Source organism: Zonotrichia leucophrys, chromosome 3, assembly GCF_028769735.1.
Source record: "Zonotrichia leucophrys gambelii isolate GWCS_2022_RI chromosome 3, RI_Zleu_2.0, whole genome shotgun sequence".
In the NCBI taxonomy this organism is placed as follows: domain Eukaryota; kingdom Metazoa; phylum Chordata; class Aves; order Passeriformes; family Passerellidae; genus Zonotrichia; species Zonotrichia leucophrys.
This window is the reverse complement of record NC_088172.1, coordinates 16064237-16077728: the sequence shown is the minus strand read 5'-3', so window position 1 is coordinate 16077728 and position 13492 is coordinate 16064237. Positions and strand designations below refer to the sequence as shown.

Genomic DNA, 13492 nt, shown 5'->3' with positions numbered 1-13492 from the left:
TTTCAAAAGACTCTTCTTCCTCAAAAATCCCAACCTAAAGTGTGCAAAGACAAGTTCAGCTTCCTTAAGCAGTTCAGTAAGCAAACCATTGTACCATCTCCCAAGAAACCACCACACCACAGGAAAAATACCCTAAGGTAAAAAACCACAAATCTTCCAGCAATGCCCTAACAAACCTACATCTGCCTTCCTTGCTCTGTACTGAGATTGCACCAAACAGCAAATACTAATGATCATCCTACTGCTGAACACTCATTCTCTGTCACAAAGAGAAAGCAATGTAATCCATAATTTGAAGTCTTGTCTTCCCTCTATATTTATGGGACCCATTTAATCCTCTACTAAAAACATGCACCTTAACTTGGTAATTTACTCTTCTATTCTGAAATGCAAACTTCGCAGAATATGGTCTCAAAAGATAAAAGACTAGAATTATTGCTGGCTAATAGTGAAGTAAGTCAATCACTTTTTGATAATTCAAAGGAGGAGGATATATAACCCCACAGGAATCAAAGTAAACTTGAGAATCTTAGAGTGCAGGATTTCAGCAAGTCCAGCGCTGGAGTGTTCCAGAGAAGGGCCAGAAAGGTGGTGAACAGTCTGGAGGGTAAATCCTGTGAGGAGTGGCTGAGAGAGCTGGGGTTGTTTAGCCTGGAGAAGATGGCGCTGAGGGGGGACCTTACTGCTCTCTACAGCTCCCTCAAATGAGGGTGTAGCCAGGTGGGGGTCGACATCCTGGCTGTGCATGGGGACGTTCTGGTTAGGGATCAGGAAGAACTTCCCTGAAAGAGTTGTCAAGTATTGTATTGTATCAGGCTGCCCAGGGATGTGGTGGAGTCACCATCCCTTGATATGTTCAAGAAATAACTGGACACAGCACTTAGCCATGGTCTAGTTGACAAGGTGGCGGCTGTTCAAAAAATGGACTCGATCTTGGAGGTCTTCTCCAACCTAAATGACTCTGTAGTTCTGTCACCAGTTTGATTCTTTATTAACAAAATTAAGTATTTTCAACTCTGAAATGGTTAAAAGCAACACAGGCAACAGAACTGGTTGTATATAGTTGACAACCTTTATCCTGCAAATTTTACTACAGCAAAATAGACAGTCCTATTAACAAACAAAGCAGAAGAAGGGAACAGCAGAAAATGGACTGCCAGAGCCAGCAGGGATGAAGATGTGTTTATGTTTTACTGACTGGCTGTAACAAGAATTCCTTCCAGTTGCAGAAAAGTTTGATTAATAAAATCAAAAAAATGCATGTTTACTTTTAAATTTCTAACTCAGTTGACAGAGTAGCAGTAATGTCTCTGTAATGCCTCAACTCAGTGAGGCAGCTATGCTGCTGAGGTTTCTCCATACTTTGTAGCACTTACTTTAAAAGTTCCACACTGGAATTAGCTACCTAGCATCATAGAGATGTAAAATACTATTCCACTTCACACAAAGAGCAAACTCAACTGTAAAGACAATGTTATCTAAGTATTAAGCAAGCATGAAGTGCGCTTTTTCAGGAGCTGAAGAGCAACAAGATAGCTGAAATCGTGAACTAAAGCATGTCATAGAATTGGAGAAAAATAGTTGTAATCATTAATCCTTTCATGTTTCCACTGCAGTTTTGCTAAGGGTCAATACTGAGTAACAATGTCTGCTTCCCAGGTATAGGAAATTTTGGCTGTGGTCTACAAACCAAAAAACAGACTGAAGATTAAAGTTTCTGGAAACCATCACCTGCATTCTAAGACCATACAACATTTCTTGCTCTCCTGGCTCAGAGGAGTCTATTGTATCAGCAACATTTTCTCAAGGTAAATTCAAATGAAAGGACCTCTGGAAAAAATAACTGCCCACAAAGTGTATTCAAATAACTCAACACATATGCAACTTGTCAGATGTTTCTAAGGGGCTGAAATCACCACGTTGGAAATACTGACTTTTCTTTCCATATGATAGCTGCCTATGACAGTTTTCCCTCTGGGATCAGAAGAAAAAAGAGAGGTGGCAGGACAGTAAAAGGTCTTTTCTATACACACAAACATATAACACACACGCACAGCTGTTTTCTAATGACTAAAAGCAAAAGAAGAAACGTAGCAGTAGATTACTAAAAGTCTTCAATTATACAACAATTTCATCTTCAGGTATCTGGTGTAAAAAATTAATATACGCAAAAGCTTTCAACTCTATGCAAGAATAGAGATTCTCCTCATAAATATGAGGTGATTTAGGATTTCTCATAATTTCCAAATAACTTTTGAATAAAGTATAATAGACAATATTTCTTTCTTAAAACAACTCACCTTTTGGAACAGCAATGGGCTTGACAGCCATTCTCCCAACAAGACATTCCTTCAGCATTGATTCATAATTGACCCAACGATGAACCTGCATTAACAAAGTATTTTTCATTAAATTTGGAATTCTTACTATGTTGTTCTATGCACTGAAATAGAAAAGTTCATTCTTGTACACTAATATAATTCATTTAGCAGATTATTTTTTAAACACATTAGAAGTAACTATCACATCAGTCAGTACTTATTTTTACTACTATTACAGATGTCATTAAGTGAAACAATAGGATTATGAAAAAAGTAACAACAGTTTAATTTACTCATTTATGGTTTGCAATATCTGAACATCATAACCTTAACAGAATATATTTCAGAACAGCATTTTTATGATGCATGCTACACAACTAATAGAACAAAGACCTTGTCACTATCACAATGCTTATTAGTCTTGTTTAGACAAGTAAAGGGAAAAAGGATGAAGGAAACAAACAAAAAAAAATATTTAAGACAAACACCTCCTACCAAGCTGGTGTATTTATGTTTGTTTCTGTCTTACTATCACTGAATCATTTGAAAATTCCCTATTTAAGAAAGTAAAATAAAGTGAAGAAAAAGCAGTCGCTTTACAGACCAGAACTGGAGAACTTGTAGAGGAAATGGATGGCAGAAAAGCGAATTCTGATAAGGCATCCAGGATAACATCACAAGAAGAGAAAAGGAAACAAAGTGTTGCATGACAAATTTGAATGGTACCTAGATTTAAAAATAAAAACTTTCAACTGGACTAGCTAAGGTGATGAGATAAAGAATCCCATCAACAAGTTGCAGTTTTCTCATATACAGGTAACAGAAAGAAATGAAGGATTATGAATGACAGTTAATTTTTCCAGAAATTTGGGGAACACTAGCAATCTCCCAAGCTCTTAAAAAAAAATTCTATCTGACAGACATAGAATGCTAAAGCAGAGGGGAAAACAAACACCTCCAGTAAGAGAAAAGTCGTAAGCCAGAAACAATAAAAGTGAAAAGCATATTTTCAGGATCTAAACCTGCTTCCATTCCCATCACAAAAAATTAAAAAGTTGCAAGCATATATCTGAACTTAACTACAGGAGCTTCCCCAAATACTCCTGATGTCAAGACTTTTGTTTTCAAGGACATCATATAATGACCCAGCAACATAATTCCAAGCCCAAACTTGATAATGGGTACTCAATACTAGAGATTTCTTGAAATCAAAGAATTATGCCCAAAACCAACACTTCATTTGTGAAAGGACTAACAAAGCTAAACAAAGGACTCAACAAAGCTAAAACATTATCCATCTTTATTTACAATGTTAAAAATATTTGCAAATGAAGGCATAACATATTCTGATACATGACATGTAAAGAGGTAACATATTTCCTTTCTGAAACAGAGATTTCTTTTCTGATCTTTTGCAGTTTCTCAGATAAACCTAGTGAGTAATGAAGATCCACAGAATGTCTAAACAATACCAACTCAGCATTTTGAGTTTGCACAAGTTTGCAATTCCTTACAGAAAGCACAGCCATGCTTCAGAGCCTTTATTTTGAGTATTTTCAAAGCATTTAAAGAAATAGTAAACAAATAAGAGACCAACTGTCATCTTGTGAGTTGCTCACCAGGTAAAGCTAATAGAAGCTCCAGCATTTTTACTGATAATGCATCTGCCAAGTAAATAGACAAAGAATTCTACAAGCTTTTGTCAAAAAGTGACAGCTCTTAGAAAAACAGGTCTCTCCAACAACAGCAGTCATTGAAGCAATCTATTAAGAAGGTGGTATCTCAAATTGTCGCTAGCTTTACTGCTATTTCTGCTAAAAAAAAAAGCTAATTGAAGTGTAACTCTAACAACATAAAGTAACATTTTCATTACTGTCTTTTGATACAAAGTTTAAACTACATGTCTCTTCCAGCACACGTAAGTGTCATTCTGAGCAGTGACCGGCTGCCTTTCCTTGGGACTGAAAATGTTCAAATCACCATTTCCACGGAAATGCCCTAAAAATAATGGCAAAACATCCATTTTTCAAGTATGGTGAGCAAGCGTCATTTGCTGCCAGTTGCTCTCACCTGATCAAAGAGATCTGTACCATCAGTTCCTGCTGCTTTCATTAGTTCATCCTCACCACCTGGATGGTATTCCATGTACGGCGTGACATTATATACAAATCCTGAAGAAAACAGAATACAAAAGCATATGAGCAGCATTTTTACAACCACTCCTGTCTCCAAAAATAATGGAAAGGATAGCACAAATTAAAGAGTGTACTAGCAAACAGTAGGCATAATTGGAACAGACAGTATGACTTCACAAAAACAGAATCATAAGTGACACAATTGTATAGAGTACAAGAGGTATCTTATTACATGAAGATGCCACACCACTTGCCTTGGGTTAAGACTTCAACCTAGAAATTGGTTATGATGTACCCTAGCTAGAGGGTAAAAGTACCACAGACAGATTTAAAAAGAGACAAAACTGAACCAGCTAGTGCACAAAATTTTTCAGTTTCCTTTCCAATTAAGTTCTCCCTGAAGTGTTGTCAATAGTCATTCCTGTACCATTCATCACCATCATGGAATGAAATGCCTACAGGAATGAACTGTCCCACACAAGGAAATACTGTCACCATCAGCAACAAAACTTCCATTCTTCAGATTCAGCAATATAAGAAACTTAACCCAGCTCATGGTCATTAAAGGCTTACAAGTCTGGCTGTATCTGTCCCAGTAAATGGGCTCAGCATTGTTTCTACACCTCCAGCGACATAAAACAATGTTTCTTCACAGGTCTGAAATGATGAAGGCTAATTATTGTTGCTAGGCAACTGGCTTATTGGAGCCTGAAGAATGCAGCTATAAACAGATTTAACTGCAGACATATTGCTGCTAACGTGATCATTGCATCCCTACCTGCATGAATATTTGAAGATATTTAACATTATCAAAACAGGAAGCTACCAAAAACAGAACTGTGCCAGTGCTTGAAGAAAAAGCTTTGAAGACATTAGGAATTGTACATTAATTACTTCAGAAGAAGAGAAAGGCATTCAGCACTGAGCCTGGGGCAGACATATTTGGAGCAATCCTAGCTGGCAAGAACAACCATCCCAGCCAACAACAAAGACCCAGTCAAAAACAAAGGAAGGATCTTTGCACATTTACCAACCTGCTCTTCTGATGGCTGTATTCACTGTGCCATCTTGTGTGCAGCAATGATTACTGCACACAATAAATTATAAGATTCTGCACAGCCATGGCCTCCTGAATATTACTCAAATTTACCATCAAATTTGCTGGAGCAAAAGAAATATATCATTTATACACCCTTCATGCATTTTTTAACTCCCCTGAACCCCCCTTTATGTACAAATTTCTGCCCTGTATGACACCTTTCTTTGATCACACTGGGGTTTTGAACCAAGTTAGTTCCTGTTCTTTTACTTCACACTGCTCTCATGGGTTTCTGCTCTTTCTTTTAGAGACACAGTCTAACTACCAACGCAGAGATCTAATTTAGCCTTTTCCATAATTATATTCTTTTACTACGTGTCCACATATGAGGGCTACTGTCATTTTTGGTTATGATGCTTTTTTCACTAGTCATGTGAGAACACAGAAAAGGCAGACCTGGAGAAATTTAAGGAAAGATACAGAGGCAACTTGATGGAGTTCTTGTAAAAACCAGCCTCAGAGATGCAGTAAAGGTAAAATGAGATTAAAAAGAAAACAGAAGTATCTTTAGGCAGTAATTCTGTCTGCAGTAATGTTCCTTTTTCAGAGTGAAAAATGAACCAATGAACATGGCAGGCAAGGTTTCTTTATCTCTCCTCCTACTGTAGTTTTACTAGCCCTTGAAACTGCAGCACAGGAAATTAATAACCCTATTATTTTGGTCAAAGGCCAGTATTGAATAACATTTTACCTTTACTTTCACCCTCATCACCTTTAACACCCAACAATAATACAATCACCCTCACACAGAAATTCTTAACTTTCTTTTGCTGAAGTTCAGACATGACATTTTATTAACTATCAATGCTGCTCCTGATCAGATCAATGTTATCACTAAGAGATTAAGAAGATCAGAGACACTAATGGGACATTTCTGTAGAAAGAGTGGTTCTATCTTCATAGAAATTTGCATTACCTCCTAATAAATTTACGGTGATATTAGTGTATTTTAGCCTCTAAATGACTAAACTGCAGGGCAAATGTTTTGTTCCTTTCTGTAGGACAATTAGGAACTTCATTTGCAACTCTGAAAATACTCTTCTAGCCACAGCTATTGCTCCAGACCACCTTCACACACTGCTAAACGTATAATGTATGATTCAACTTCTGAGCTAAAATTTCATTAAAATAATAACAGAAATAGAATTGCATAGTCACCACAGGTATTTGTCACTGTAGTCAGAGACTACATTTGCTCTGTTTGGCAACTGTCATTTGCACTACTAAGTTTTATGAAGTAGTACGTGTGCTTTCACAATTATTTCCTAAAGACAATTCTCCAGGTTTAAGTAGTCTTTTTAATATTTATGTTTTTGGAGGCCCTAAAGCAATCCTTAAAAATAGTCAACTGCTCAAAATAATAAACTGTCCAAGACTGACAAGTGTACATGTCAGCATTTTCAAAGCCCTGTTTTCTTGCTAAGTCCTTTTTATTTGATACATTACCTACAATTTTGTATTTTATTATTTTCATAGGCAGCTATAAAATAGGTATAAAACATGCCAATTTGGAAGATTTGTTTTGAAAGGCTTGAAAGCAAAGAAAATCTTTGTAACACAAAATCTCTTACTTGAAGTTATGCCAAAGTATGTCAAGATTACACCTGGCTTAAACATAAGGAGGTGCATAGTTTCTCTCGGAGCATGGCTTTTATTCTTGTTTTTTGAGTTTTGTTGCTTCTTCTTTAAGTACAGAAAAGAGAAAACAGGTAAAAAAGTGCAGAAAAAATGTCACAGCAACCAACCTCTTATACATATCCAGCAGTCCTCCTTTTTGTTGTGTTTAGAGAGCTCATCTTCAGTGACTTCAAGCAGCCTCCCTTTCAAACCAGTCAAGTCCTTCCCACTTTTAGTTAGCCGAATCCAATCCATAAGACTCCTTCCTGGTTTTAAAGGTACCTGAAAAATAACAAATATACAAACAACTTCAATCTCTAAAGGAAGAAAAAGCCATTCTAAGAATATACTTTTCTAAGCTCCATAGGAGGGCTCAGACAAAAACAAAAGATAAATAACCCAACTCATATTATTCACCAATATTTGGGAGCCCTACTCAGTAGAAAGGGTGCTTAAGGGAGTGTTCTGGGTAGTGACACAGAAATTACTGAACAGCAGCAAACATTCAGCTGACTCTTCCCAAAGCAAGCTGAAGACACCAAGTCTGCCTGTGGTGGCAAATCATTTGAGATACAGTCTGGAAAACTACGAGCAATAAAGAAAGGAAATTTAAAAATCATGGTCAGGTAAGACGAGTTTTGCCTTCACAGCATTCATTAAGACTTTTCACAAGCCCTACAGCAACTGGAAGCCTGACCCAGAGAAAGCCGGGACAGAACTAGTAGCTTTCCAGAGAAGTATTGCCATGGCCTGCCTGTCCTGAAAGGCAGAACAAGATCTTCAGGGTATCTAACACCTTCCTTTTCAACAGCACCTAGTGAGTAATAGAGACCCACTACATGTCTGTTTCTAAAACATACCGACTCGGTGAATCACAATTTACAACACCATGTTTGCAATTCCTTGCAGAAAGCACACCCATGCTGCAGAACCTTTATTTTCTGAGCACTTTCAAAGCATTCGAAGAAACAGTAAACAAGTAAGACCACAGTTTGGGAACCCTTTTGATCCAAGCTTTAACAACAGGAAACAGGGTTAAAGAACTGTGGTCTTACAAAACCACAGGAAAAACAGAAGCAAAAAAACTGAAGCATACATAAACTAACATTTCTTAATGCTACTTTAGTCCAAGTCTGCTTTCCAAAAAAGGTCTCTAGACAACAAGTGTTCTCAACACCCCTCCAAAGACGAAGATCCAGCACATAAAGCATGAGCTGCACGCAGTAATTCCAAGGTGAAAGCCTCCATCGCGGCACAGCAGGCACAGCCGGGGCAGGAAGCGCCGGAAGCGCTGTCACCGCCGCCCTCTCTAACCAGAAGTACCAAGTGCTTTCCAGCGCCGCAGCAGAGCCGGGCCCTCGCCCGAGACCCGGCCGCTGGAGGGGGGCGGCCGGCAGCAGCCCTGCACCAGCTGCAGCCGGGAACCGACCGGAGACCACCGCAGCTCGGCCGGGCGGGGCCAGGCCAGGCAGCCGCCGCAGCAGCGGCAAAACCGCGGGCCCGTTCACCTCCCCCCAAGCGACCAAGAGCGGCAGAGCCGCCCGTACCTTGCTGCGGGCACCCGCTGCCGCTCGCTGCTGGGAGCCGGGCGCGGGGAAGGCAGACGGCGGCACGTTGAGCATCGTGCCGGGCCGGGCCGCAGCCGGGCCCCCGTGGGCGGAGCGCTGGGACACAGTGCGCAGGCTCCGCCGCGGCGGGCGGGGCCGCGGCCCGGTCGGGAGCGGGAGCAGCGGCTTCGGCTCGGGGGCGGCGCGGGGGAGACCGGCCGGGAGCGGACATCGCTGTGGGCACGGAGCAGCGCGTACCCACCTCGGGGGTGAGGGGGGTGCACGCCCCTGCACTAGGATTGGTTTTCCGTCCAGGGGTCCCAGCGCCGGCGCTTCGGCCGGGAGGCTGTGGCGGACACAGCCGGTGCAGCCCGCGCTCTGCAGGTTAAGTGTGGGCAGGCTCCAGGTGCGGGCCCGCTTCGATCCTGCTGCAGGGCCCGGGGAGCACGGGCAGAGCACTCCCTGGATGGTGCTGGCACACTGAGCCAGCGCGGCCTGCAGCTGCACGCACAAGGCAAGGGCAGGTCCAGGTAAGTACACAGGAGCTACCTGACAGAGGCACTGACTGCCTTTCATTTAAAGCTTTGGATTTGTTCTGTTGTTCTTTTACGGGCTTTGGCCTTCATGATGATTGATACCCAACTTTGTTTCAATTATTAAAACCAAACTCACTATTATAACAACTCAGATCTGTTTCTTGATGTCCACTTTACAAACAAATGCAGAAACTATTACTTTTATGTATAAGAACACAAGTGATGTGAGGCAAACTCTTCTACACAACAAGAACTAGATTAGAATTTGGACTCTTCTCTCCATTTGAAAAACAGCTGTATTGTTTCTCTTTTCTATGTTTGAAACGGTTGTAACAGCAGGCACCACACAATTGGAATACTTAATCCAATGATTCCTTGATACACTTCCATATGGAGCCTACTAAATCTCAATGACAAGCTTTCCTTGTGTCCTCAGACTTTGAGAAAGTCACAACCACAGAGCCCTTCAAAATAAGGCATCTGTTCTCTGCTTGGTGTTCAGCTTACAATCTACAAACTATAGGACCTCAGACAGAAAAGTACTAATCAATACCTCCCCCACTTAAACCAGGACAGGAAAGGAACCAAGGAAAAAGGATAAAATTACAAGGCATCTCAGTTTTATTAAGAATAACTTACATAGAAATAAATTATCTTTAAAAATACTATAATACATATTTATATTAAGTTTAAATTAAGTCAGATGTTGCTGCAGTCAGCAATCTGATTCTGTTCCTGAATCTTGTTCCAGTTGATCTTCATCATCTTCACTATCCGAGTCTTCATAAAAGGAAATTGTAGCCTGTACTGGGAAGTTTTTCAGAAGTGCTTCAGCTTCCTGATACAAGTAATCATAGCACCTTGATTTGGGCCAAAATAGTCTGAAACAAGTATACAATAGATTTGCTTATTGTTATTATATATTTTACATGGAGGGACATGCAAAAAAGCAAAGTGAAATTCTATTAAAACAAGCATCCTATAGAGCTTTTCCTTACATGCTCAATTGCTAAGTTGCTTTCTACATTCAATTAAGAAAAAAAAAATCTTATTTTCATCTGAAGAGAAAAAGATGCTTTAGAGTGCGAGTTTTGCAGCAAAACTACGAAAGCCCAAGACTCTGCATCTGGAACTTCCCACTCCAGTACCTCATTAACTGTACTGCCCCTACTGGAACTATTCATAAGGAATATAATTGGCATCAAACAGGATAAAAAAAAACATTTGAATCAAATTAGTAGTTTTCTTACTGAAGGTCCCCAGCCTAGGTAGTTGTTGATACTTGTTTCACACCATTGTAAAATTCAAAGGAATGATAAAAGTCTAGGGGTGATCAGACCTTGGTATTTCATCTGTCTTTCCAAAAACAATCAACAGGCTCCATAAGGAAGATGTCCCATGGATGTAGATTTTAAAGCAGTCTGTGTTGTATTCAGAAATTAACAAAATATGCTGATAAAATCACAGTTAGCATGGGCTATCAGCTAATGACAATATATTGCAATTGGTATACTCCAAATTCCTGTTCCTTTTCAACTAGTGTCCTCTTTTGCTTACAGTTTGGAATTAGCTAGAAGGAATAGACCAAGGAAGTCCCAAGAGCCAAGAGACTAGCACACTACAACATAATGAAATGCTGACTACAGGTTGTTTAAAATAGAAATGCATGAAGAAACAGAATCAGACAGCTTTCTAGCAATTACAAGAAATACTTTTTAGGCTACTGTTTAACAGAACACTGCTTCCTTGGCAGAACAAAGTCACTGACATTGGCTTTGTAACAGGTCACCATTCCCAATGTTCCCAGCATTCACTCAAACCTAAGCATTGGAGCAGTCACAGTGAAGTCTGCCCGTACGGTTGCTTAGCTAGTGCATCACTATTTGAAGGATGAGAGCCTAGATTTGAAAGAAAGCCACTTCTTGTCTGGAAAAACTACCTGTGCAATTATTTTAAGCATCTTGCAAAACCTAGCAGCATTTCTGAATACAGACTCTCCTACAGATTCAACTGCTGTTATTTTCTTTTATTTCCTTTTCAGAACTGACAGTGCAGATACTATCATTGCCTTTATCATTAAAGCAGCAGTTACACAAGTATTTTCCTCGGCAATGGTGGGTTAGCCAGTGCATACCTTCTCTTCCAGCCACTCTCTCCCACGCCTCCACCTGCTTCTTTGCTGTGGGAGGGCGCTGGATGTTTGCGCAGCAGCACAGCCTAGGAACTACAGCCCCCGTGCCTTTTTTAATCGTGGGCACGGGAATGAGTAACAGGGTGCTTCAGCCAGCTCCACTACCACCAAAAAACACCCACATAACTGTGTAATACGTCTTAAGTCTCAAACCACAGAGGCACATCAACAACTGAAATATATTAAATACACAAATCCTGGCAATCATTTGCCCAAGGATCTGTCAGTAAAAAAACACGTAGACGGCCAATTCATTCCCAAGGCGCTTTAATATCTACATAAATACATGGGTGGAAACAAAAGGGGCGGGAGAGCTAATGCTACGACACTACACTGGCGAGCGAGGGACTCTCTCCTGGCCGCGCCGCGCCAGGGGCGCCTGGCGCCCCGAGGGCCCCACGAGAACCGGCGGGGCCGGGCACTGCCGCTTACCTGACGGGGTGCGTGTACTGCGCCAGCTTTCGGGAGGCTCCCGCCAGCCCGCCGGGGCTGTGAGGCTGCGGAGGAGAGAGCAGAGGTCAGCCCGCCGGCACGGCACAGGGCCCTCCCCGAGCATCCCCGCCCGCCGAGTGCGCTAGATGCTCCGCCACGCCGCTCCCCACTCACCGCGGCGGGGCCGGGGCTCCGCCGGGCCGCCTCAGCCGGCGCGGGCACCCACGGTCTCCAGAAGGGCGCAGGGCTGCGGGGCGAGGGCAGGGCCGTCAGCGCAGGACCGGGCCGTCCCCCGCACCGGGAGGAGGAGAGGGGCGAGTAGCCCTGCGGGGGCAGCGCCGCCGAGAGCGGGCGGGGGCAGCAGCCCTCCATCCTCCGCCGGTGCGCGGCCGCTCGCTTATCGCCGCCGCCCGAGGGCCCGGAGGCTTTTATAGCCGGCGGCGGGCGCTGCGCGGCGCGGAGCCCCCACCTCCCCCGGCTCATCTGCCAGCGCCATCCGCAGAAAGGCCCCGCGCGAAGGCGCCGCCGTGTAAACACGGGGCGCGGGCATGCCCCAAATGGCCCGGGGAGGGGAAGCGGGCGTAGGGGGGATTTGGCGAGTCGGTGTTAATCGCACTCGAGCAGACACATGGCAGCTGCCCGGGGGCGGGCGGGGACAGCCCTGTGGGAACCGAGCGGGGGGCGGCGGCACCGGGGATGCGCCCGGCCGCTCTGCGCCCCGGCGCTGGGGTCCGGCCCCCGCCACCGCGGCCTTGTGTTGTTCCAGCCGTGTTTGTTTATGCCCCGGAGCGGCGAGTCCGAGTCACGGCGTGTGGGCACCTCGGATGGCAGGCACGGACACACGGACCCCATCCCCGGTGGAGGGGGACATGACGCCCTTCGGAGGGATTCTTACTCAATAATGCGTCAGCCTCAGTGCGCTCCCTGACGTGTTCCCCCTCAGGCAACGGTGGTGGCTCTTTTTATATATTTGTATCTAAATATATGCGCACACACACACACCTTTTTTTAATAGGGTATTTTTACCGTGCCTGCCTTAATTCCTTTTTATTGTGGTCCAATACTTTGTTCCGCTGCCAGCACTGGATGCTGTCACTACACGTGCAAGGTTTTACATGGAGCTCCTGCCGTTTCCATGTTCCCCGGTACCAAGGGAGTTTACTTTTCTTTCTATTTTTATTTATTATTCTTGTTTCCCCATTTCTTTCTGAGGTTGCAATCAGTGATGCATATGAGAGGAGCAGAAACAAGTTACATAAGAGCTGGTAAACAGTAATAATATCAGCCTTAAGGACTAGGACGGTTGGTGGGATGGAGCTGCCCTAGATGCTGAAGGAGGGCTTAAACCCCAGGTAATTTATTGTCCCATTAAATACCCACATTACTGAGGCACTGTTTGGAATAGTATTTTGCCTCCTCGAGTTTGTCTGAGGCATAAGGAATGTGTCTTAGCATTGCCCAAGAGTAACTGCAAGTAGCTGCTGCTCTAAAAAGAGTAGCTACAGGCTTGTGCCTTCCCCACACCACCTTCAGCACAATCCATTTCACTAAATAGTACCAGCAGTACCAGTTGTAAAAATTGTTACATGTTAGAAGCTGTGTGGGAAATGTAAT

General features: G+C 42.9%; 2 protein-coding genes across 2 annotated transcripts in view; both read right to left on the bottom strand.

Moving 5' to 3' along the window:
• Positions 1–8889, bottom strand: part of LOC135445275 (cytochrome b5 reductase 4) — a 30849-nt gene extending 21960 nt beyond the window's left edge. Inside the window, exons 1-4 of the mRNA XM_064707482.1 lie at positions 8720–8889; positions 7301–7454; positions 4392–4492; positions 2301–2385 (exon numbers count right to left, since the gene is read on the bottom strand). Coding sequence (XP_064563552.1) covers positions 2301–2385; positions 4392–4492; positions 7301–7454; positions 8720–8794 — 415 coding nt within the window. The 5' untranslated portion in view covers positions 8795–8889. The remainder of the gene's footprint in view (positions 1–2300; positions 2386–4391; positions 4493–7300; positions 7455–8719) is intronic.
• Positions 8890–9853: 964 nt separating this feature from the next.
• Positions 9854–12811, bottom strand: RIPPLY2 (ripply transcriptional repressor 2). Its single transcript, XM_064707483.1, has 3 exons — positions 12053–12811; positions 11879–11943; positions 9854–10136 (listed from the first exon to the last, which is right to left on the bottom strand). Exons 1-3 carry the CDS (start codon positions 12359–12361, stop codon positions 9971–9973), a joined length of 540 nt encoding a protein of 179 aa, XP_064563553.1. The 5' UTR covers positions 12362–12811; the 3' UTR covers positions 9854–9970.
• Positions 12812–13492: the final 681 nt, after the last annotated feature.